The 24438-nt window shown below is 46.1% G+C and overlaps 1 protein-coding gene across 1 annotated transcript; it reads right to left on the bottom strand.

Moving 5' to 3' along the window:
* Window positions 1–1796: 1796 nt before the first annotated feature.
* LOC135557972 (transforming growth factor beta-3 proprotein-like) lies at window positions 1797–23218 on the bottom strand. Its single transcript, XM_064991717.1, has 7 exons — window positions 22354–23218; window positions 11609–11772; window positions 8097–8226; window positions 5755–5862; window positions 4845–5034; window positions 4309–4462; window positions 1797–2882 (listed from the first exon to the last, which is right to left on the bottom strand). Exons 1-7 carry the CDS (start codon window positions 22697–22699, stop codon window positions 2724–2726), a joined length of 1251 nt encoding a protein of 416 aa, XP_064847789.1. The 5' UTR covers window positions 22700–23218; the 3' UTR covers window positions 1797–2723.
* Window positions 23219–24438: the final 1220 nt, after the last annotated feature.

Genomic DNA, 24438 nt, shown 5'->3' with positions numbered 1-24438 from the left:
AGGAAGGAATGGAAGGAAACCCAGTTTGTTTACAGGAAGGGAAGGAAGGAAACCCTGTTTGTTTATAGGAAGGAAGGAAGGAAACCCCGTTTGTTTGTAGGAAGGGAAGGAAGGAAACTCAGTTTGTTTACAGGAAGGGAAGGAAGGAAACTCAGTTTGTTTATAGGAAGGAAGGAAGGAAACCCAGTTTGTTTATAGGAAGGAATGGAAGGAAACCCAGTTTGTTTACAGGAAGGGAAGGAAGGAAACCCTGTTTGTTTATAGGAAGGAAGGAAGGAAACCCAGTTTGTTTATAGGAAGGAATGGAAGGAAACCCAGTTTGTTTATAGGAAGGGAAGGGAACACAGTTTGTTTGTAGGAAGGGAAGGAAGGAAACCCAGTTTGTTTATAGGAAGGAAAGGAAGGAAACCCAGTTTGTTTATAGGAAGGGAACACAGTTTGTTTGTAGGAAGGGAAGGAAGGAAACCCAGTTTGTTTATAGGAAGGAAAGGAAGGAAACCCAGTTTGTTTATAGGAAGGAAAGGAAGGAAACCCAGTTTGTTTATAGGAAGGGAAGGGAACACAGTTTGTTTGTAGGAAGGGAAGGAAGGAAACCCAGTTTGTTTATAGGAAGGGAAGGAAGGAAACCCAGTTTGTTTATAGGAAGGAAAGGAAGGAAACCCAGTTTGTTTATAGGAAGGAAAGGAAGGAAACCCAGTTTGTTTATAGGAAGGAAAGGAAGGAAACCCAGTTTGTTTATAGGAAGGGAAGGGAACACAGTTTGTTTATAGGAAGGGAAGGAAACCCAGTTTGTTTATAGGAAGGAAAGGAAGGAAACCCAGTTTGTTTATAGGAAGGAAAGGAAGGAAACCCAGTTTGTTTATAGGAAGGGAAGGGAACACAGTTTGTTTGTAGGAAGGGAAGGAAGGAAACCCAGTTTGTTTATAGGAAGGGAAGGAAGGAAACCCAGTTTGTTTATAGGAAGGAAAGGAAGGAAACCCAGTTTGTTTATAGGAAGGGAAGGAACACAGTTTGTTTGTAGGAAGGGAAGGAAGGAAACCCAGTTTGTTTATAGGAAGGGAAGGAAGGAAACCCAGTTTGTTTATAGGAAGGAAAGGAAGGAAACCCAGTTTGTTTATAGGAAGGGAAGGGAACACAGTTTGTTTATAGGAAGGGAAGGGAACACAGTTTGTTTGTAGGAAGGGAAGGAAGGAAACTCTGTTTGTTTATAGGAAGGGAAGGAAGGAAACCCCGTTTGTTTATAGGAAGGAAAGGGAACACAGTTTGTTTATAGGAAGGGAAGGGAACACAGTTTGTTTATAGGAAGGGAAGGGAACACAGTTTGTTTGTAGGAATGGAAGGGAACACAGTTTGTTTGTAGGAAGGGAAGGGAACACAGTTTGTTTATAGGAAGGGAAGGGAACACAGTTTGTTTATAGGAAGGGAAGGGAACACAGTTTGTTTATAGGAAGGGAAGGGAACACAGTTTGTTTGTAGGAAGGAAGGAAGGAAACCCAGTTTGTTTGTAGGAAGGGAAGGAAGGAAACCCAGTTTGTTTACAGGAAGGGAAGGAAGGAAGGAAACCCCGTTTGTTTATAGGAAGGGAAGGAAGGAAGGAAACCCAGTTTGTTTGTAGGAAGGGAAGGAAGGAAGGAACTCAGTTTGTTTATAGGAAGGGAAGGAAGGAAACTCAGTTTGTTTATAGGAAGTAAGGAAAGAAGGAAACCCCGTTTGTTTGTAGGAAGGGAAGGGAAGAAACTCAGTTTGTTTGTAGGAAGGAAGGAAGGAAGGAAACTCAGTTTGTTTGTAGGAAGGGAAGGGAAGGAAGGAAACCCAGATTGTTTGTAGGAAGGAAGGAAGGAAACCCAGTTTGTTTGTAGGAAGTAAGGAAGGAAGGAAACTCAGTTTGTTTGTAGGAAGTAAGGAAGGAAGGAAACTCAGTTTGTTTGTAGGAAGTAAGGAAGGAAGGAAACCCAGTTTGTTTGTAGGAAGGAAGGAAACTCAGTTTGTTTATAGGAAGGAAGGAAGGAAACTCAGTTTGTTTGTAGGAAGGAAGGAAGGAAGGAAGGAAACTCAGTTTGTTTGTAGGAAGGAAGGAAGGAAGGAAGGGAACCCAGTTTGTTTGTAGGAAGGAAGGAAGGAAGGAAACTCAGTTTGTTTGTAGGAAGTAAGGAAGGAAGGAACCCCAGTTTGTTTGTAGGAAGTAAGGAAGGAAGGAAACTCAGTTTGTTTGTAGGAAGGAAGGAAGGAAACTCTGTTTGTTTGTAGGAAGGAAGGAAGGAAACTCCGTTTGTTTGTAGGAATGAAGGAAGGAAACTCAGTTTGTTTGTAGGAAGGGAAGGAAGGAAACTCTGTTTGTTTATAGGAAGGAAAGGAAACACAGTTTGTTTGTAGGAAGGAAGGAAGGAAGGGAACCCAGTTTGTTTGTAGGAAGGAAAGGAAACCCAGATAGAAAACTGTAAAAGGAAACTACTAACTCTAAACTGAACAAATCAAAAGAATGAGATCCCAAAGTCTAGCATAGTATGTCCTCCTTACACAAGGATGGGGCCCTCCAGTTCAAGTGGTGTTAAGCGCTAGGCAACGTAGTTTGTTGATTAATACAAATAGCCTGGATAGTAGTAGTCTAGTCCTCCACAGGTAGGCAGGCCGACTGACTCTAGTGTCCCAATACAGATCACCTACGTGGGCCATTCCCCTCTACTCTACTCTACTCCCAGGCTTCGGGCCTACTCCTGGCCTCCTCAGCTGCATTTGCAGGACTTGACGATCATGTTGGACAGCTGCTCTACTTTCGGGGTACGTCCAGAGTAGTAGAGAATAGTAAGAGGCTCCAGGTCCTGGGGAACGCAGCAGGGAGAGGCTGAAGCCTCTGGGTTCAGAGTGTTATACAGGCTCAGCAGCTATAAAGGAACAAGAAAGAGACGAGGGTATAAAATAGACTTTTTTTGGTCTACCAGTCATTCAGATTTTTTACCAGCCAAAATATTTTTGGGGCATTTACATTTTTTCAACAAAGCACACAACAACAAAAAATCAGATGAATATTCTTTCTAATGTTTCTATAATAAATGTATTACCAGTAAGAAGTAAATGTGGTCTATTGAATAATTACATTTTTTTTTATGACCTGAGTCTTAACTAAAATATCACAGATGAGACTAAATGTTCACCTGCCCTTTTAAGAGCGGGAGGTTACCGCGGTAACGTGACTCCAGTCATGTGTGTACCTGTGAGATTGAGTTTGACTAGTAGAAACACTGTCTTCTCTTCTCCAGCAGTTGAAATTTAAGCATAGAAAAACAACCTTGCTTGTGAAAAAAAATAAATGTAAATAGCTAAGAAAAACAAGGACAAAGTCTCACTTCAGTAGACTTTAGTTTCAAGTAACTTAAACACATTTTTATGCCTGTGCGCAACGCTTCTAAAAATGAATATTTCACTCAGCTTTTCAGGTGCGCACAGCTCCCAGCCAGACGGTGTTGCAGCGAGGTGGGATATATAGCATTTGTCATTTCGATTTGGTGCGATTAAATTTACCAGCTACGAAACAAAATTGCGGAAATACTTTGAAAACAGTTACTGCAGCGTTTATTTTTTTCTACTGTAAATGTGATCATATTTCACTATTTGTATTCACAAACACAAGTGAAAACGCTCGCACAGTGGAGCCCTGACTTCCCACCAACAAGTGAAATAGACATCATACCCGCCAAAATATACCCACAGGGGACAGGTGTTCATTTTAGGCTGTGAACGAGACATTTTGGTGTTTCTGCTGTGGAAGCTGAAATATGGATTCATTTTGATTAATGTGCAACTGTCCCGGTCTACTACTAAATTGCGTAAATAAATCAATCCTGGCAGATCTGAATTTTATTCTGGTTGAATCCTGTGTATGATGTAATTTTGCTGAGTCTCCCCTTAGCTACCTTACATGGGCTATTGAGCAGCTACCTGGCTAGCCTGTATTTTTTTGTCATTATAGCCTTGGTGCAAATAACCACAATTGCTCTCACCTGTGTGTGTGTGTGTGTGTGTGTGTGTGTGTGTGTGTGTGTGTGTGTGAGTGTGTGTGAGTCTGTATGTGTGTGTCTGTATGTGTGTGTCTGTATGTGTGCGTGTGTCTGTGTCTGTGTGTGTGGTGTCAGAATGCCCTCACCTGTGTGTGTGTGTGTGTGTGTGTGTGTGTGTGTGTGTGTGTGTGTGTGTGTGTGTGTGTGTGTGTGTGTGTGTGTGTGTGTCTGTGTGTGAGTCTGTGTGTGTGTGTGTCTGTGTGTGTGTGTCTGTATGTGTGTGTGTGTGTGTGTGGTGTCAGACTGCCCTCACCTGTGTGTGTGTGGTATCGGAGCTCCTCAGGTAAGGGCAGGGTCCAGAGCAGTAGTTAGCGAAGTATCCTCTAGGCTCGTGGATCCACTTCCAGTCCAGGTCCCGACGGAAGTCGATGTAGAGACGACGGACACAGCAGTTCTCCTCAACAGTGCTGGGGGGGGGGGGGGGGGGGGCAAACTATGATGAATCACTCATACCTTCTCACTTATACAACAATGAGCTAAGTAGTCAACTTTGATAACTGTTCAGTTACAACTCAACGATTTTCTCGTTAATAACAACACAAAACTTTAGTTAGACTCAGTTGAAGTTGCAATTAAGTTATTAAAGTTTCTCGTCTTGATCAACCAACACATGAATGGTTTCAGATTGCACGTATGGGAAAGGTTAGCTGGCTCATTGATCCTTCATCTGCTATTGTTGTTTTATGTTACAACAGATTTTTACCATAAACCACTTCTAAAGCGCCTTTCAGGACATGACAACCGATAGGTGGAAACAGAAGTGCTAACGGTTTCCGTAAGGGTCCTTACGAGAAGCAGTAGTTGGTGTCCAGGGCCCGTTTGCGTCTACGTGGCTGTGAGTCGAGGCGGTGAGGAGGGATCATCATGAGGATGAGGTGAGGCAGGTACGGCTCCTTCTGCTCCTTCTTCTTCTTCTTCTTCTTCTTCTTCAGACGACCCAGGTCCCAACGACCCAGCTCCTCATACTCCCCTTCCATACCTGTAGCAGAGAGACGTTACATATCAGCCAGTACATGTTACAGGGCAGACATTTTGTATGTTTCTCCGCTGCAGCAGAGAGAGAGAGAGAGGTCAAAAGGTCAGTCATTACAATTACAACTTTATTAATCCCAGAGGGGCGATTTGTTCAGGACTGACAGGTTGCTTTCAAATTAGGACAACTGTAGACAACATAAGAAATATAATTTAAGGCATCAATTAAAATGTTGCACGGTGCAATTTAAGAAACGACAAGTTCACGGAAGCCACAGTTGTTAATTAACATCAGGGCTGAACTATCTCTAGGACAGTTCCTTATATATTCCTTGATGGTCCTGTTAACCAGGTGGATGGCCTCGGGCTCAAACGAGGCCCTGCTCCTATTGGTGGCGCACTGCAGACAGGGCAGGCGGCGTCCGTCAAGGTGGAGCAGTTTGAACTGCGGGTTGAGGACAACGGGTGCTGTACCCCAGGACGTCATAGGCCTCCTCACTTGTGACTTTGTGTCTTATAAAGCCATTTTAAAAATGTTTATTATTATTATTTTTTTTTTGGGGAATGTCAGTTCAATGTTCACTTTATCAAAAGGAACACAGATGCAGCTCAAGAAGCTATCAGTATGTGGAGGACAGAGCGAGACTTGCAGTTCATTGCCAGTTATTGGGTGGTGTAACAACAACAAAAAGGACCACACGAAGAAGATAATGTTATGCCTGCTGACCTTTGAACTTGACCTCCAGCACTTCGTTCACATTGTCGATGATGTCGCCGTTGGGGTTGAAGGTGTGGCAGGGGCAGTGTACGCTGATCTCCAGACCCAGGTTGGTCGCTGACAGGAGAGAGGCATCATGGGAAAGATAAGTAGTTTCATCATGTCAATCGATTAGTGTTGAGTGATTAACCAAAATATTATACTTTTTAAAATTAAACGAATTGATCAAAGTCGGTTCAATTATTTGAATTCCATTTAGTTCGTTTTTTTCTTCTTCTGTGAGGTCGATGTGTAGTTTCTGTAGAGAGAAATCCGATCCAGCCTGAACTGTGTGATGTAGCAGGGAGTTGTAGTGTCTCCAGGAATAAATCAAATCCAGCCTGAACTGTGATGTAGTAGGGAGTTGTAGTTTCTCTAGGAATAAATCAGATCCAGCCTGAACTGTGTGATGTCGTAGGGAGTTGTAGTTTCTCTAGGAATAAATCAAATCCAGCCTGAACTGTGATGTAGTAGGGAGTTGTAGTTTCTCTAGGAATAAATCAGATCCAGCCTGAACTGTGTGATGTCGCAGGGAGTTGTAGTTTCTCTAGGAATAAATCCGATCCAGCCTGAACTGTGTGATGTAGTAGGGAGTTGTAGTTTCTCTAGGAATAAATCAGATCCAGCCTGAACTGTGATGTAGTAGGGAGTTGTAGTTTCTCTAGGAATAAATCAGATCCAGCCTGAACTGTGCAATGTAGTAGGGAGTTGTAGTTTTCAACAGGCCAATATTCTACACTGAACAAAAATATAAACCGCAACACATATAAAGTGTTGGTCCAATGTTTCACGAGCTGAAATAAAAGATCCCAGAAATGTTCCATATGCACAAAAAGCTTAATTCTCTACAATTTTATGCACACATTTGTTTACATCCCTGTCAGTGAGCATTTCTCCTTTGCCAAGATAATCCATCCACCTGACAGGTGTGGCATATCAAGAAACTGATTAAACAACATGATCATTACACAGGTGCACCTTGTGCTGGGGACAATAAAAGGCCACTCTAAAATGTGCAGTTTTGTCACACAATAAAACGCCACAGACGTCTCAAGTTTGAGGGAGCGAGCAATTGACATGCTGACTGTAGGAATGTCCACCAGAGCAGTTGCCAGAGAATTTAATGTAAATTTCTCTACCATAAGCCACCACCAATGTTCTTTTAGAGAATTTGGCAGTACATTCAACTGGCCTCACAACAGCAGACCACGTGTAACCACACCAGCCCAGGACCTCCACATCCAGCTTCTTCACTTGCAGGATCGTCTGAGACCAGCCACCCAGACATCTGATGAAACGGAGATGTATTTCTGTCACATTGAAGGAGAACCATTGTAATAAAGCCCTTTTGTGGGTAAAAACGTATTCTGATTAGGCCCACCCACTTGGGAGCCAGGCCCACCCACTTGGGAGCCAGGCCCACCCACTTGGGAGCCAGGCCCACCCACTTGGGAGCCAGGCCCACCCATGACTGCCCAGTCATGTGCCCAGTCATGTGAAATCTATAGATTAGGGCCAAATGAATCTATTTTCAATTGACTGATTTCCTTATATTAACTGTAACTCAATAAAATGGTTTGAAATTGTTACATGTTGCATTTATATATTTGTTCAGTATTCATTGTTTAGTGCAGGAAATGTGCTAATTATCTACCCAAGACCAGAATGCATTGCATGGGAGCTTAATAAACTTGACATGGAGACAGAGAGAAGACGGGATAGAAAACAGTTGGGTTACGAACCTGAAAATACATTAAGTGACTGATAGTTGGTACTCAGCAGTCATAAAAGTAAGCCTTATTTACTTTGAAGAACTACTAAAATAGTGATGTTGACAGACAGCGGCTCTATTGAGATGAGATGATGACTTGGGAACTAAATAATAAAGTCATCAAATAAAACTAATGTAACAAACACAACGGCTTGTAGCCTAGTGGTTAGAGTGTTGGACTAGTAACCGAAAGGTTGCAAGTTTGAATCCCCGAGCTGACAAGGTACAAATCTGTCATTCTGCCCCTGAACAGGCAGTTAACCCACTGTTCCTAGGCCGTCATTGAAAATAAGAATTTGTTCTTAACTGACTTGCCTGGTTAAATAAAGGTAAAATGGTTAATGAGTGATCAGCAGTAACGGACAGTCACTAGCATCATGGGACTTTTATTCTGTGTTACAGCATTCAACCCACATAATGCATTTTCATGTATTATAAATTTTTTGTATATATTTTATCTCACTCGCTGAAACCACAAACCGACCTCAAAATGCACAAAAATTGCTCAACACTACAATCAATTAATGAATCAAACCCTCACCTCTGTACATCAACCACTCCCGTACCGTCTCTGTCACGTCGAAGGAGACCCATTCTGGCGTGCCCTTGGTCAGCACGTTCTTGGCTCCGATGTAGCGCTGCTTAGCTATGTGCTCGTCTGGTCTTAGGATCTAAACACCGAGAGTAGGGCATTTACTTTTTATTTTATACGGACGATACAGAGTCACTGCACTGATGCTGTTGCAACGAGTGGAGACATTTTTAAGCAACTTGTGAGAGGAAACACATAAAGAAGCTCGACAATAAGGACATCATTACCGCCATGACACCGCATCTAGAGGCTTTAGAGAGAGATGCTTGTAGAATGTTTGCGGTACATTCAGTTTAATATATATATATATTTTTTAAGTGAATCGGTATTCAAAAACAGACTAAATTAAAACAAACATTGGAGGCTCATCAGAGGAGGAAGGGGAGGACCATCCTCCTCAGTGAATTTCATAAAAATAGTAAAACATTGAAAAAGAGTCTCCTTTTATCCCAGCGTTCCCCTGCCCCGAGCCAGAGCCTGTACACATTCTCCGGGCCTGGCGAGCTGGAGTTAGGGTCTGGCGGCTGCCCACCACCAAACCACAAGCTGGATGCCCTCTTCTCTCTCTCCCCTTCTTCAGTTGAAACTGAAGTTTGAAAAAATGAGGATGCGGAATACTAGGCAACTTGTTTTTATTGTCAATGTCAGTATGGTAAACCTATCTATGCTAAACTAAACCTATCTATGCTAAACTAAACCTATCTATGCTAAACTAAACTTTCTGGCCATACGAAAATGTAAAAAAGTCCACTACCGATCATGCTCCTCAGCAAAACAAAAGCTATTGAATTGTATATATATATTTATTTCTTTAAATGTCTTGGTGGTGACGCTGCTGTGTGTGAAGAGCACTGTGTTACCTCTACCAGGCCCCTCCTTCACATCTTAGAGCACTGTGTTACCTCTACCAGGCCCCTCCTTCACATCTTAGAGCACTGTGTTACCTCTACCAGGCCCCTCCCTCACATCTTAGAGCACTGTGTTACCTCTACCAGGCCCCTCCCTCACATCTTAGAGCACTGTGTTACCTCTACCAGGCCCCTCCCTCACACCTTAGAGCACTGTGTTACCTCTACCAGGCCCCTCCCTCACATCTTAGAGCACTGTGTTACCTCTACCAGGCCCCTCCCTCACATCTTAGAGCACTGTGTTACCTCTACCAGGCCCCTCCCTCACACCTTAGAGCACTGTGTTACCTCTACCAGGCCCCTCCCTCACATCTTAGAGTACTGTGTTACCTCTACCAGGCCCCTCCCTCACACCTTAGAGCACTGTGTTACCTCTACCAGGCCCCTCCCTCACATCTTAGAGCACTGTGTTACCTCTACCAGGCCCCTCCCTCACATCTTAGAGCACTGTGTTACCTCTACCAGGCCCCTCCCTCACACCTTAGAGCACTGTGTTACCTCTACCAGGCCCCTCCTCACATCTTAGAGCACTGTGTTACCTCTACCAGGCCCCTCCCTCACACCTTAGAGCACTGTGTTACCTCTACCAGGCCCCTCCCTCACATCTTAGAGCACTGTGTTACCTCTACCAGGCCCCTCCCTCACATCTTAGAGCACTGTGTTACCTCTACCAGGCCCCTCCCTCACACCTTAGAGCACTGTGTTACCTCTACCAGGCCCCTCCCTCACATCTTAGAGCACTGTGTTACCTCTACCAGGCCCCTCCCTCACATCTTAGAGCACTGTGTTACCTCTACCAGGCCCCTCCCTCACATCTTAGAGCACTGTGTTACCTCTACCAGGCCCCTCCCTCACATACTCTTTCGCCCCCTGCTTAAAGAGCAAGACTTCTAGCAGTATTAATTGACAACTGTTACATCCCAAATGGCACCCTTGTCCCTTTACAGTACACTACCTTTTGATCAGGGCCAATAGGGATCTGGTCTAATGTAGTGCACTACATAGGGAATAGGGTGCCATAGGGCTCTGGTCTAAAGGAGTGCACTACATAGGGAATAGGGTGCCATAGGGATCTGGTCTAAAGTAGTGCACTATGTAGGGAATAGGGTGCCATAGGGCTCTGGTCTAAAGTAGTGCACTATGTAGGGAATAGGGTGCCATAGGGATCTGGTCTAAAGTAGTGCACTATGTAGGGAATAGGGTGCCATAGGGCTCTGGTCTAAAGTAGTGCACTATGTAGGGAATAGGGTGCCATAGGGATCTGGTCTAAAGTAGTGCACTATGTAGGGAATAGGGTGTCATTTGGAACACACATTCCATGTTGATGCCTGATGACCTGGATGTTGTTTTGCAGGCCTTTGTGTTCCCTGCCTCTAAATTAAACTAGGAGGAAAGACTTGTCATTGTCAAATCAAATTGTATTGGTCACATACACATGGTTAGCAGATGTTAATGGTCACATACACATGGTTAGCAGATGTTAATGGTCACATGCACATGGTTAGCAGATGTTAATGGTCACATACACATGGTTAGCAGATGTTAATGGTCACATACACATGGTTAGCAGATGTTAATGGTCACATACACATGGTTAGCAGATGTTAATGGTCACATACACATGGTTAGCAGATGTTAATGGTCACATGCACATGGTTAGCAGATGTTAATGGTCACATGCACATGGTTAGCAGATGTTAATGCGAGTGTAGGGAAACGCTTGTGTTTCTTGTTCCCGACAATGCAGTGGTATCGAACAAGTAATCTAACAAATTCACAACAACTACCTAGTACACACAAATATAAAAGGAATGAATAAGAATATGTACATATAAAAATATATGGTTGAGTGATGGCCGAACGGCATAGGCAAGATGCAGAGTACAGTATATACATATGAGAAGAGTAATGTAGGGTATGTACACATTATTAAAGCAGTGTTATTTAAAGTGAATAGTGATCCATTTATTAAAGTGGTAAATTCAGTGTGTTGGCAGCAGCCTCTCTATGTTAGTGATGGCTGTTTAACAGTCTGATGGCCAGAGATTTGAGTCTGTATGTTGGCAGCAGCCTCTCTATGTTAGTGGTGGCTGTTTAACAGTCTGATGGCCAGAGATTTGAGTCTGTATGTTGGCAGCAGCCTCTCTATGCTAGTGGTGGCTGTTTAACAGTCTGATGGCCAGAGATTTGAGTCTGTATGTAGGCAGCAGCCTCTCTATGTTAGTGATGGCTGTTTAACAGTCTGATGGCCAGAGATTTGAGTCTGTATGTAGGCAGCAGCCTCTCTATGTTAGTGGTGGCTGTTTAACAGTCTGATGGCCAGAGATAGAAGCTGTTCTTCAGTCTCTCGGCCCCAGCTTTGATGCACCTGTACTGACCTCGCCATCTGGATGATAGCGGGGTGAACAGGAAGAGACCATCTCTGCCGGCTCCATCTTGTTGATGGTCCCCTCGCTTCAGGTCCTTAGAAAACTATTCAGTTATTTCTCGGGGGTCAGGCGGAGTTAAAGATCTCTGAAGGACATGGAGAGACGGAGGGGTACCTTTACACACCTGGTAGAGCTCGACCCTCTGTTCGTTCCTATTGGCAGCAGAGTTTGGAACCCTGAGAGCACGGAACTCAGCTCGGAACAGGTTGGTGGAGTTCCTCTCCATGGCCGACACATTGAAACGGAAAACTTTGGAGGTGATGCCTTTAGGACAGTAGGGAAGGTCATCTGTAGGACAGAGAGAAGAGACCTTTAGGACAGTAGGGAAGGTCATCTGTAGGACAGAGAGAAGAGAACTTTAGGACAGTAGGGAAGGTCATCTGTAGGACAGAGAGAATAGACCTTTAGGACAGTAGGAAAGGTCATCTGTAGGACAGAGAGAAGAGACTTTTAGGATAGTAGAGAAGGTCATGTGGGGCAGGTTGTTGGAGACAGACAGTAGGGCAGGTTGTTGGAGACAGAGAGGAGACAGGCAGTAGGGCAGGTTGTTGGAGACAGACAGTAGGGCAGGTTGTTGGAGACATACAGTAGGGCAGGTTGTTGGAGACAGACAGTAGGGCAGGTTGTTGGAGACAGAGAGGAGACAGACAGTAGGGCAGGTTGTGACAGACAGACAGTAGGGCAGGTTGTTTGAGACAGAGAGGAGACAGGCAGTAGGGCAGGTTGTTGGAGACAGACAGTAGGGCAGGTTGTGACAGACAGACAGTGGGGCAGGTTGTTGGAGACAGAGGAGACAGACAGTAGGGCAGGTTGTGACAGACAGGCAGTAGGGCAGGTTGTTGGAGACAGAGGAGACAGACAGGCAGTAGGGCAGGTTGTTGGAGACAGACAGTAGGGCAGGTTGTTGGAGACAGACAGTAGGGCAGGTTGTTGGAGACAGAGTGGAGACAGGCAGTAGGGCAGGTTGTGACAGACAGACAGTAGGGCAGGTTGTTGGAGACAGAGAGGAGACAGACAGTAGGGCAGGTTGTGGCAGACGGACAGTAGGGCAGGTTGTGATAGACAGACAGTAGGGCAGGTTGTTGGAGACAGAGGAGACAGACAGTAGGGCAGGTTGTTGGAGACAGAGTGGAGACAGGCAGTAGGGCAGGTTGTGACAGACAGACAGTAGGGCAGGTTGTTGGAGACAGAGAGGAGACAGACAGTAGGGCAGGTTGTGGCAGACGGACAGTAGGGCAGGTTGTGATAGACAGACAGTAGGGCAGGTTGTTGGAGACAGAGGAGACAGACAGTAGGGCAGGTTGTTGGAGACAGACAGTAGGACAGGTTGTTGGAGACAGAGAGGAGACAGACAGTCTCTCTGTCTCCAACAACCTGCTCTACTGTCTGTCTCCAACAACCTGCCCTACTGTCTGTCTCCAACAACCTGCCCTACTGTCTGTCTCCTCTGTCTCCAACAACCTGCCCTACTGTCCGTCTGCCACAACCTGCCCTACTGTCTCAGAGGAGACAGACAGTAGGGCATGTTGTTGGAGACAGACAGTAGGGCAGGTTGTTGGAGACAGACAGTAGAGCAGGTTGTTGGAGACAGAGAGGAGACAGACAGTAGGGCAGGTTGTTGGAGACAGACAGTAGGGCAGGTTGTGGCAGACGGACAGTAGGGCAGGTTGTTGGAGACAGAGAGGAGACAGACAGTAGGGCAGGTTGTTGGAGACAGAGAGTAGGGCAGGTTGTTGGAGACAGACAGTAGGGCAGGTTGTTGGAGACAGAGAGGAGACAGGCAGTAGGGCATGTTGTTGGAGACAGACAGTAGGGCAGGTTGTTGGAGACAGACAGTAGAGCAGGTTGTTGGAGACAGAGAGGAGACAGACAGTAGGGCAGGTTGTTGGAGACAGACAGTAGGGCAGGTTGTGGCAGACGGACAGTAGGGCAGGTTGTTGGAGACAGAGAGGAGACAGACAGTAGGGCAGGTTGTTGGAGACAGAGAGGAGACAGACAGTAGGGCAGGTTGTGGCAGACGGACAGTAGGGCAGGTTGTGACAGACAGACAGTAGGGCAGGTTGTTGGAGACAGAGAGGAGACAGACAGTAGGGCAGGTTGTTGGAGACAGAGAGGAGACAGACAGTAGGGCAGGTTGTGGCAGACAGAGAGGAGACAGACAGTAGGGCAGGTTGTGGCAGACGGACAGTAGGGCAGTTTATTTGCAAGAAACAGGCATAGGGAGGACCGAGCTCAGTAATGCTTGCACACTGATGTTAATACTCTTAGCACCGTCGGGCTGGTCTTCTGTAAAAGAGAGGGAGACATTAGAAAGAGATCAGACATGCTCTCCCCTCCCCTGCCCTGTAGTCTTCCCTCCCCTCCCCTGTAGTCTCCCTGCCCTGTAGTCTCCCCTGCCCTGTAGTCTCCCCTGCCCTGTAGTCTCCCCAGCCCTGTAGTCTCCCCAGCCCTGTAGTCTCCCTGCCCTGTAGTCTCCCCTGCCCTGTAGTCCCCCCTGCCCTGTAGTCCCCCTGCCCTGTAGTCTCCCCTACCCTGTAGTCTCCCCAGCCCTGTAGTCTCCCCTGCCCTGTCGTCTCCCTGCCCTGTAGTCTCCCCTGCCCTGTAGTCTCCCCTACCCTGTAGTCTCCATGCCCTGTAGTCTCCCCTGCCCTGTAGTCTCCCCAGCCCTGTAGTCTCCCCTGCCCTGTAGTCTCCCCTGCCCTGTAGTCTCCCCTAACCTGTAGTCTCCCCAGCCCTGTAGTCTCCCCAGCCCTGTAGTCTCCCCTGCCCTGTAGTTTCCCCTGCCCTGTAGTCCCCCTGCCCTGTAGTCCCCCTGCCCTGTAGTCTCCCCTCCCCTACCCTGTAGTCTCCCCAGCCCTGTAGTCTCCCTGCCCTGTAGTCTCCCCTGCCCTGTAGTCTCCCCTACCCTGTAGTCTCCATGCCCTGTAGTCTCCCCTACACTGTAGTCTCCCCTGCCCTGTAGTCTCCCCAGCCCTGTAGTCTCCCCTGCCCTGTAGTCTCCCCTACCCTGTAGTCTCCCCAGCCCTGTAGTCTCCCCTGCCCTGTCGTCTCGCTGCCCTGTAGTCTCCCCTGCCCTGTAGTCTCCCCTGCCCTGTAGTCTCCCCTGCGCTGTAGTCTCCCCTGCCCTGTAGTCTCCCCTGCGCTGTAGTCTCCCTGCCCTGTCCATCCCGTTCTTTCCCTTTAACTTTGTTTCATTTGCACCTTTCAGGGATTTGAGGCAATGCAGACTCTAGCCTTAGATCCGCCAAATGTCAACAGTGTACCTAAAGCCTTTCAGCAGAGCTGTCAGGAGCTAACGTGTTTGTCCACACCACACTAAAGAGGAGGGAAAGGAAAGGAGTGACGTCACTGGCTCGGGATGTCAACAGCAGATCCACCGAAAGCAAATCTTCTTCAGAAAGAGAGACACAGAGAGAGAGAGAGAAAAGACAGAAAGAGAAAGAGAGAGAAAGAGATAGAGAGGAGTCAGAAAGAGAGACAAAGATAGAGAGACAGAGAGAGAGACCTATGCTCCATCCCAAATGGCACCCTATTCCCTACCTTTGATGAGAGTCTAGTCGTGCACTGTTTTGGGTTCTTTTTGCTGTATCTGTCCAGCAGCTAGGTCTTGACCGCAGTACTTTATGGGAAATACGCCCCTCTGCAAACACAGGAAGCCAGTCCTCTCAGTCTCTCACCTCCCTCTGGTGTGACTCACAGTTACTCTGGTCTGAGGAAGTAGTCTGAAGTAGGAGGGGTCTGCTCTGAAGTAGGAGGGGTCTGCTCTGAAGTAGAAGGGGTCTGCTCTGAAGAAGGAGGGGTCTGCTCTGAAGTAGGAGGGGTCTGCTCTGAAGTAGGAGGGGTCTGCTCTGAAGTAGGAGGGGTCTGCTCTGAAGTAGGAGGGGTCTGCTCTGAAGTAGGAGGGGTCTGGTCTGAAGTAGGAGGGGTCTGCTCTGAAGTAGGAGGGTCTGGTCTGAAGTAGGAGGGGTCTGGTCTGAAGTAGGAGGGGTCTGGTCTGAAGTAGGAGGGGTCTGGTCTGAAGTAGCAGAGGTCTGGTCTGAAGTAGGAGGGGTCTGCTCTGAAGTAGGAGGGGTCTGCTCTGAAGTAGGAGGGGTCTGGTCTGAAGTAGGAGGGGTCTGGTCTGAAGTAGGAGGGGTCTCATTTACATTTAAGTCATTTAGCAGACGCTCTTATCCAGTCCTCTGAAGTAGGAGGGGTCTACTCTGAAGTAGGAGGGGTCTGCTCTGAAGTAGGAGGGGTCTGCTCTGAAGTAGGAGGGGTCTGGTCTGAAGTAGGAGGGGTCTGCTCTGAAGTAGGAGGGGTCTGCTCTGAAGTAGAGGGGTCTGGTCTGAAGTAGGAGGGGTCTGGTCTGAAGTAGGAGGGGTCTGGTCTGAAGTAGTAGGGGTCTGGTCTGAAGTAGGAGGGGTCTGGTCTGAAGTAGAAGGGGTCTGGTCTGAAGTAGGAGGGGTCTGGTCTGAAGTAGGAGGGGTCTGCTCTGAAGTAGGAGGGGTCTGCTCTGAAGTAGGAGGGTCTGGTCTGAAGTAGGAGGGGTCTGCTCTGAAGTAGGAGGGGTCTGGTCTGAAGTAGGAGGGGTCTGGTCTGAAGTAGGAGGGGTCTGCTCTGAAGTAGGAGGGGTCTGCTCTGAAGTAGGAGGGGTCTGCTCTGAAGTAGGAGGGGTCTGGTCTGAAGTAGGAGGGGTCTGCTCTGAAGTAGGAGGGTCTGGTCTGAAGTAGGAGGGGTCTGGTCTGAAGTAGGAGGGGTCTGCTCTGAAGTAGGAGGGGTCTGGTCTGAAGTAGGAGGGGTCTGGTCTGAAGTAGGAGGGGTCTCATTTACATTTACATTTAAGTCATTTAGCAGACGCTTTTATCCAGTCCTCTGAAGTAGGAGGGGTCTACTCTGAAGTAGGAGGGGTCTGCTCTGAAGTAGGAGGGGTCTGCTCTGAAGTAGGAGGGGTCTGCTCTGAAGTAGGAGGGGTCTGCTCTGAAGTAGGAGGGGTCTGCTCTGAAGTAGGAGGGGTCTGGTCTGAAGTAGGAGGGGTCTGGTCTGAAGTAGGAGGGGTCTGGTCTGAAGTAGAGGGGTCTGGTCTGAAGTAGGAGGGGTCTGGTCTGAAGTAGAAGGGGTCTGCTCTGAAGTAGGAGGGGTCTGATCTGAAGTAGGAGGGGTCTGATCTGAAGTAGAGGGGTCTGGTCTGAAGTAGGAGGGGTCTGCTCTGAAGTAGGAGGGGTCTGGTCTGAAGTAGGAGGGGTCTGGTCTGAAGTAGGAGGGGGTCTGCTCTGAAGTAGGAGGGGTCTGCTCTGAAGTAGGAGGGGTCTGCTCTGAAGTAGGAGGGGTCTGGTCTGAAGTAGTAGCGGTCTGGTCTGAAGTAGGAGGGGTCTGCTCTGAAGTAGGAGGGGTATGGTCTGAAGTAGGAGGGGTCTACTCTGAAGTAGTAGGGGTCTGGTCTGAAGTAGGAGGGGTCTGCTCTGAAGTAGGAGGGGTCTGGTCTGAAGTAGTAGCGGTCTGGTCTGAAGTAGGAGGGGTCTGCTCTGAAGTAGGAGGGGTCTGGTCTGAAGTAGGAGGGGTCTGCTCTGAAGTAGAAGGGGTCTGGTCTGAAGTAGGAGGGGTCTGATCTGAAGTAGGAGGGGTCTGATCTGAAGTAGGAGGGGTCTGATCTGAAGTAGGAGGGGTCTGATCTGAAGTAGGAGGGGTCTGCTCTGAAGTAGAGGAGGTCTGGTCTGAAGTAGGAGGGGTCTGCTCTGAAGTAGGAGGGGTCTGATCTGAAGTAGGAGGGGTCTGCTCTGAAGTAGAGGAGGTCTGGTCTGAAGTAGGAGGGGTCTGGTCTGAAGTAGGAGGGGTCTGCTCTGAAGTAGGAGGGTCTGGTCTGAAGTAGGAGGGGTCTGGTCTGAAGTAGGAGGGGTCTGCTCTGAAGTAGGAGGGGTCTGGTCTGAAGTAGGAGGGGTCTGGTCTGAAGTAGGAGGGGTCTGGTCTGAAGTAGGAGGAGTATGGTCTGAAGTAGGAGGGGTCTGGTCTGAAGTAGGAGGGGTCTGGTCTGAAGTAGAAAAGGCTTTGAATAGATCTTGTCAGGTGGAAAGCATCAAGGGTCAAGGGATATAACTTCAAAGATTTTCTTTAGATGAGGAAGTCTGTGCACCTGGTGAAGTTCATCTGGCAAAGGGAGGTTCATCATAACACTACTATAATGTCAACATGATATGTGCTCTCTTTATTTCCACAATCAGGGGTACCAGATTGGCAATGGCACCACAGTGGCAAGAAAAAGTGTGTGAACCCCTTTGGAATTACCTGGATTTCTCAATAAATTTGACATAACATTTGATCTGATCTAAGTCACAACAATAGAGAAACACAATGTGCTTGAACTAATAACACACAAATTATTTTATTTTTCTTTGTCTATATTGAATACATAATTTAAACATTCAAAGTGTTGGTTGGAAAAATGTATGTGAACCCCCTAAAGGCTAATTACTTTTTTAATTGGAGTCAGGAGTCAACCAACCTGGAGTCTAATCAATAGGATGAGATTGAAGATGTTGATTAAAGCTGCCTTGCACTATTAAAAAAAATACTCACAAAATGTGTGTTTGCTATTCACAAGAAGCATTGCCTGTTGTGAACCATGCCTCCAACAAAAGAGATCTCAGAAGGTGTACAATTAAGAATTGTTGCCTTGCCCTGGACAGGGTTACAAAAGTACCTCTAAAAGTCAGTCCACGGTAAGACAAATTGTCTATAAATGGAGAAAGTTCAGCACTGTTGCTACTCTCCCTAGGAGTGGCCGTCCTGCAAAGATGACTGTAAGAGCACAGCGCAGAATGTTCAATGAGGTTAAGAAGAATCCTAGGAGTGTCAGCTAAAGACTTACAGAAATCTCTGGAACATGCTAACGTTATTGTTGACGAATCTACAATACGTAAAACACTAAACAAGAATGGTGTTCATGGGAGGACACCACGGAAGAACCCACTACTAAACAAAAAAACATTGCTGCATGTCTGAAGTTTGCAAAAGAGCACCTGGATGTTCCACAGCGCTTCTAGCTAAATATTCTGTGGATGAATTAAACTAAAGTTGAGTTGTTTGGAAGGAACACACAACACTATGTGTGAAAAAAAGGCAAAGCACACAAACATCAAAACCTCATCCCAACTGTAAAGTATGATGGAGGGAGCATCATGGTTTGGGGCTGCTTTGCTGCCTCAGGGCCTGGACAACTTGCTATCATCGATGGAAAAATTAATTCCCAAGTTTATCAAGACATTTTGAAGGTGAATGTAAGGTCATCTGTCTGCAAATTGAAGCTCAACAGAAGTTGGGTGATGCAACAGGACAACAACCTAAAAGACACAAGTAAATCAACAACAGAATGGCTTCAACAGAAGAAAATACCCCTTCTGACCTCAACCCGATTGAGATGCTGTGGCATGACCTCGAGAGAGCGGTTCACACCAGACATCCCAAGAATATTGTGGAACTGAAACAGTTTTGTAAAGAGGAATGGTCCAAAATTCCTCCTGACCGTTGTGCAGGTCTGATCCGCAACTACAGAAAACGTTTGGTTGAGGTTATTGCTGACAAAGAAGGGTCAACCAGTTATTAAATCCAAAGGTTCACATGCTTTTTCCAACCTGCAACGTGAATGTTTACACGGTGTGTTCAATAAAGACATGAAAAAATATAATCGTTTGTGTTATTAGTTTAAGCAGACTGTGTGTGTCTATTGTTGTGACCGAGACGAATATCAGATAAAGGTTTATGACCAATTTATCCAGGTAAACTAAAAGGGTACACATACTTTTTTTTTCTTCCCACTGTATAACAATGTTGAACCGGTGAGCACTATTTTCTTGAGTAATTCAAGTCACTAGAAATTCTCAGGTGTAAAGACTAGCTCCTACAGTCAAGACTTCCCTGGCATTGGAAGGCATTTACAAAAAACTTGGGTCTCTAAAAGTCTGTAGCCAGCTGAGGGAAAGGGCAATGTGCACAACAGGTAACATATATAAAAACCATCCTCCGTGTTCGCTGCTGGCTCCATCCAGAAAGCTGCATATGCTGAAGTCATTAGTCCCCATTGGGGTGAATACTGTATATGCATGTGTAACAGTATAAATTTAGACCGTCCCCTCGCCCATACCCGGGCATGAACCAGGGACCCTCTGCACACATCAACAACAGTCACCCACGAAGCATCGTTACCCATCGCTCCACAAAAGCCGCGGCCCTTGCAGAGCAAGGGGAACTACTACTTCAAGGTCTCAGAGCAAGTGACGTCACCGATAGAAACGCTATTTAGCGCGAACACCGCTAACTAGCTAGCCGTTTCACATGATGACTCTATTGACAACTGAACCTGCTCTTTTAAAGCTCTCTTTTGCACTTTGCACTGTTTTTAACTTTCATTTATAGTTAGTTATGTTGTGTTGTATCTCATGTATATGCAGCACTCTTGGTCAGACCTGGAAATAAAAAGAAATGCAAATCTCAATGTGTGACCTCTGGTTAAATATAGAACCACAACAAGATTATGTGAATCTTTTTGCATTTCGGTGGGTTTGACAATCGTCTTTTCATACAGAGTATGAGATCATATGAAAGTAATCACAGTGAATATTCAGTCAAATCTAAACTTCAACCTATAAGTGTTACAGATGACTATTGTCACTTTTTTTCTATACACTACAAGGGATAATAGTTCATTAGGATGAGCCAAGTGACTAAAGAGGAAGATCGTCAATCGATGTCGATCGAGAACATTAAGAAAAGTTTGACCTTTGACACCCAGGGAAAAACTGCAACGCTATAGAGATTTTGTAAACAAGAGGAATGGTGTATCCTAAATGGGAGTAGGGTGTAATTGCCTCTAGACACCGATCTTGGGTCAGTTTTGCATTTTAGTCGCCCCCCCCCCCCCACCCACCCACCCACCCACTAATTGTTAAAGTTAGGATTTAAGGGATGGGAATCTGATCCTAGATCTGTCCCTAGAGGAACCTTCACCCTGGAGCCTCCTCAATATGCATCACTCATTATGTTTGTTTACATTGTGTTTTTAACTGGGCTCCAGGATGTAGTAGGAGCTAAAGGCAGCAATCTGTCCATGTGGTGTTGCTTATTGGTCAGGAGCACTTTATATGGAGGGAGGGGGAGGCGTTTTACTACAACACTTGTTGACTTCAAAGGGACCACGATGCAATGGGCTTTGTGTCGACCCAAAAGACCTTCTTCAAATTCTTCCACACTTAAAAACACTAACCCTCCCTCTCCCTCTCTACCCCCCTCCTTCCCTCTCCACCCACTCCCTCTCTACCCCCCACCACCACCTCTCTACCCCCCTTCCCTGTCACCTCTCTTCTCAGAAATTGTTACTCAGACCTCACAGACAATGTGTGGTGGGGAGTGGATGTCTATAAAGGGGATAATTAGGCGAGATCGGGAAAGGGAGATAGTGTGCGGTGGATGTCTATAAAGGTGATAATTAGGCGAGATCGGGAAAGGGAGATAGTGTGCGGTGGATGTCTATAAAGGTGATAATTAGGCGAGATCGGGAAAGGGGGATAGTGTGTGGTGGGGAGTGGATGTCTATAAAGGTGATAATTAGGCGAGATCGGGAAAGGGGGATAGTGTGTGGTGGGGAGTGGATGTCTATAAAGGGGATAATTAGGCGAGATCGGGAAAGGGGGATAGTGTGTGGTGGGGAGTGGCTCTCTGACTAAGGAGTGGAGGAGGTCCTTCCATCTGCAAACTGTTTCTTTCTCCATGTTAACTTTCACTGTCCTTCCCTCAGCTAAGTTTTCCTGTCTCCATGTTAACTTTTCCTATCTCCCCTCAGCAAGGCTTCCCCTTCCCTTTCCCAGCCCTGTTCCAATCAGCTTGGGGCAGATGTCCCTCTCATTTGGGCCTGGCTGAAACTAAAACGGACACATCTGGTGAGAGGGACTGGGTCCATGGGGACAAAGAGGGAGGGAAGAGGAAGAGTGAGGAAGGAGGAGTAGGAACGACTGCACAAAGCTCGAGTCTTCTGGATTGAAATAGGTTGGGGGAAAGAGCTGAGGCAACTTCCAGGTTCACCCACAACACAGCTTCTACTAGTCCCACATCTCACTGGAGTCCTAGACACATTCCTGAATACGGCCAATAACGTGAATAGTTAGCACATCTAAGGAGATCTTAAACAGATCGTTTCTGACACATTCCATCTGGGTACTCACAGGGTTCCATCTGGGTACTCACAGGGTTCCATCTGGGTACTCACAGGGTTCCATCTGGGTACTCACAGGGTTCCATATGGGTACTCACAGGGTTCCATATGGGTACTCACAGGGTTCCATCTGGGTACTCACAGGGTTTCCCAAACTCCGTCCTCATCACCTCAATGAGGTGCACGTTTTGGTTTTTCCTCCAGCACTACACAACTGATTCAAATAATTCACTTTAAATCAAGCTTTATTCATGTTAAATCAGCTGTGTAGTGTTATGGGAAAAAAACGGGAAAAAACGTGCACCCATTGGGGTCCCGAGGACCGAGTTTGGGAAACTCGGGTTTACTGTATGTTATCCACACACTCCATATATGCAATATACAGAGTTGATCGGTTCCTATCCGTTGTCATCTATCAACTATGTAAAGCCCAGATAGGACCCATCATTGTCATGACAAATAGATCAACCACTAATTGTATGATCTTCACTCAGGTAACAGCCCTCCCTCTTGTGATCACGTGGAAGTTTTCAAAATTAAGCATTTGGCACGCTCTCTATTCATTGATCTCGTGCGTAATGGAGCACCAAACTACCATCAATAAGAGTTTCACAAAAAATAACAATAGAATATAGCTTATCAACCAAAAGAGAATTAAGATGAATATAACATAACACGACTTAGCCTACTATTTTCTGGCGGTCCCTGGACCATGTTGAATTTGTATATCTCTTTGGCATAATATTCGGTCTCCGTGTTGTCTTGGCCGCAACTTTGCTGCCGGTCTCTCCCCAACTCCTCAAGCAGCTCCCGGGTACTGTTATACAACGACTGGATCTGGTAGGAGACCTGACTGGGTCCCAGGGAGTGTGGCGGGCTGGTCAGCCGGAGCTTACTCAGTATCTGTCCCCGTATCGCCTCGAACCTCTTCCGCTTCACATGATCGATATCCACCGTGGCGCAGGTTGACAGAGAAAGACTGGTAGTCGTGTAGTTTAGGAGAAGCACCAACAGAAGAGCTTTACCGAGATACATGTTTCTATTGCTCAATGATGCACTTGGTTCGTGAAGCACTTAGGTAAACAAATTTAGTCTAATAGCGGATTCAAACCGGTGACTATTTCACAAGGTTCCTTAAGCGTAAAAGTATGTTTAAACTTAACCTTAAGCGTAAAAGTATGTTTAAACTTTCAAAATCAACTTCATAGCAGTTTACAAAAACTATTTTCTCGCACTTTCATTTGTCTTCTTCATACACGTATGTTCTCTCCCGGGGAAATCCATGTTCGCTGGTTTGTGATCCATAGAAATCCAGGTGTGTAATTCAGCCATCAGACATCTATCGCCCAGCCGTTCCAAATGAATAAAATGCCAAGCGCGGGCCAAACTAAAATCTACTCAGTGCAATAACGGTCTCAATCATCATTCTAGTAACTGAACGCATACCGCCTATTGTCTTTTCTTTATCATTCTTCTATTTAACCCTTGTCGTTCACCTCGTGCCACTGACCCGCACGCACCTTCTCCGAACAGTGCCGGGCTAACGTCACGTTGCAGAGCTGTGCGCCCTCCAGCACGGGCTCACGTTTCTTTTATACCGACGGCTGTGACGTTTTGATGGAGGAAGGACCACAGGTTATCTATCCCATATGACCATAACTCTATTCTGTGGAGAAGTTCTAAAATCTCAAAATATAACCAATTATCAGTTCAATACAATGTGTCATATCATATGTAATTCTAACCGTTTATCATATTTTATATTTTTTTAATAGTTTAAAGTGATACATTTTAGTTCTTTGACTTTATTATTACTTCAAATCAATTCAACTTTTATTTGTCACATACACATGGTTAGCAGATGTTAATGCGAGTGTAGCGAAATGCTTGTGTTTCTCGTTCCAACAATGCAGTAATAACCAACGAGTAATCTCAGGATCAAAATCTAAGGATCAAAATACCCTACAATGTTGCTTGTTGCCTATTTTGATAGCGTACAATTACTCTTGATGTGATTTTTATTGATCTGATTGCGTTAATCACTGTTAGAGGAAAATGGTAGAACATCGGCGTCAGTAATTAATTAACTTGGTAACGAAGGTGGACGGATCAACTGCTGCTCCTGTCCTTTTAAAATAGACAGTACTCCCTCTAGTGGAACAGTAAATGTATTGTAAATTGAAACATGTCTGACACAAACCAGACCCCAAGCAGTGCCTGCTATCCCATCCCTGTCTTATCCTTATCGCTGCTCACAATAGTACTTCACCGAGAAGCATTTAGTTCATTTCTAGATAAATTAGTAAACGATACACCATCGTTTGCACCATCGAGGATAGATGGACTTGTTCCATATCAGCGGAACCAAAGCCAAAGGCTGAGTCCCAAGTGACACCCATAGGGCTCTGATCAAACGTAACGCACTATATAGGGAACAGGGTGCAATTTGGAATGCATAACAAAAGTCCACTTTCCTAGAAATTCCAGGGACATTACTCCAAACGAGAGTTGTCAAACGAGTCCATCTTTCAACCCCCGAGTCCCGTCAGGATTCCCGCACACTCAGGAACCTCAGACCGTGATCCCTGATGAAATCCATTCTTTCCGGCGTGTTTATTTTGGTCCTCTACGTTGTTGTATTCACAGAACATCAGCATCCTTTCAACTTTATTCCTAGAATATACTGTATCCACTGGCTGGTTACATTTCTCAGATCCCCTTTCTAAGGTCAAAGGTCAGATTGAACTTTAGTCTAGACCCAATCATGGGGCAGG

This window comes from Oncorhynchus masou, chromosome 16 (assembly GCF_036934945.1).
Source record: "Oncorhynchus masou masou isolate Uvic2021 chromosome 16, UVic_Omas_1.1, whole genome shotgun sequence".
Classification (NCBI taxonomy): domain Eukaryota; kingdom Metazoa; phylum Chordata; class Actinopteri; order Salmoniformes; family Salmonidae; genus Oncorhynchus; species Oncorhynchus masou.
The sequence above is the reverse complement of the archived record's forward strand: the minus strand, read 5'-3'. Positions and strand labels throughout refer to the sequence as shown.

Excerpts from the sequence above, each read along its gene's own strand:
- LOC135557972 (XM_064991717.1), bottom strand. The coding sequence starts at position 22,699 with ATGTATCTCGGTAAAGCTCTTCTGTTGGTGCTTCTCCTAAACTACACG. Across the intron at positions 11,773-22,353 it reads CCAGGGACCGCCAGAAAATA|ATGACCTTCCCTACTGTCCT; the intron begins GTAGGCTAAGTC and ends TCTGTCCTACAG. Across the intron at positions 8,227-11,608 it reads AGAGGGTCGAGCTCTACCAG|ATCCTAAGACCAGACGAGCA; the intron begins GTGTGTAAAGGT and ends CTCGGTGTTTAG.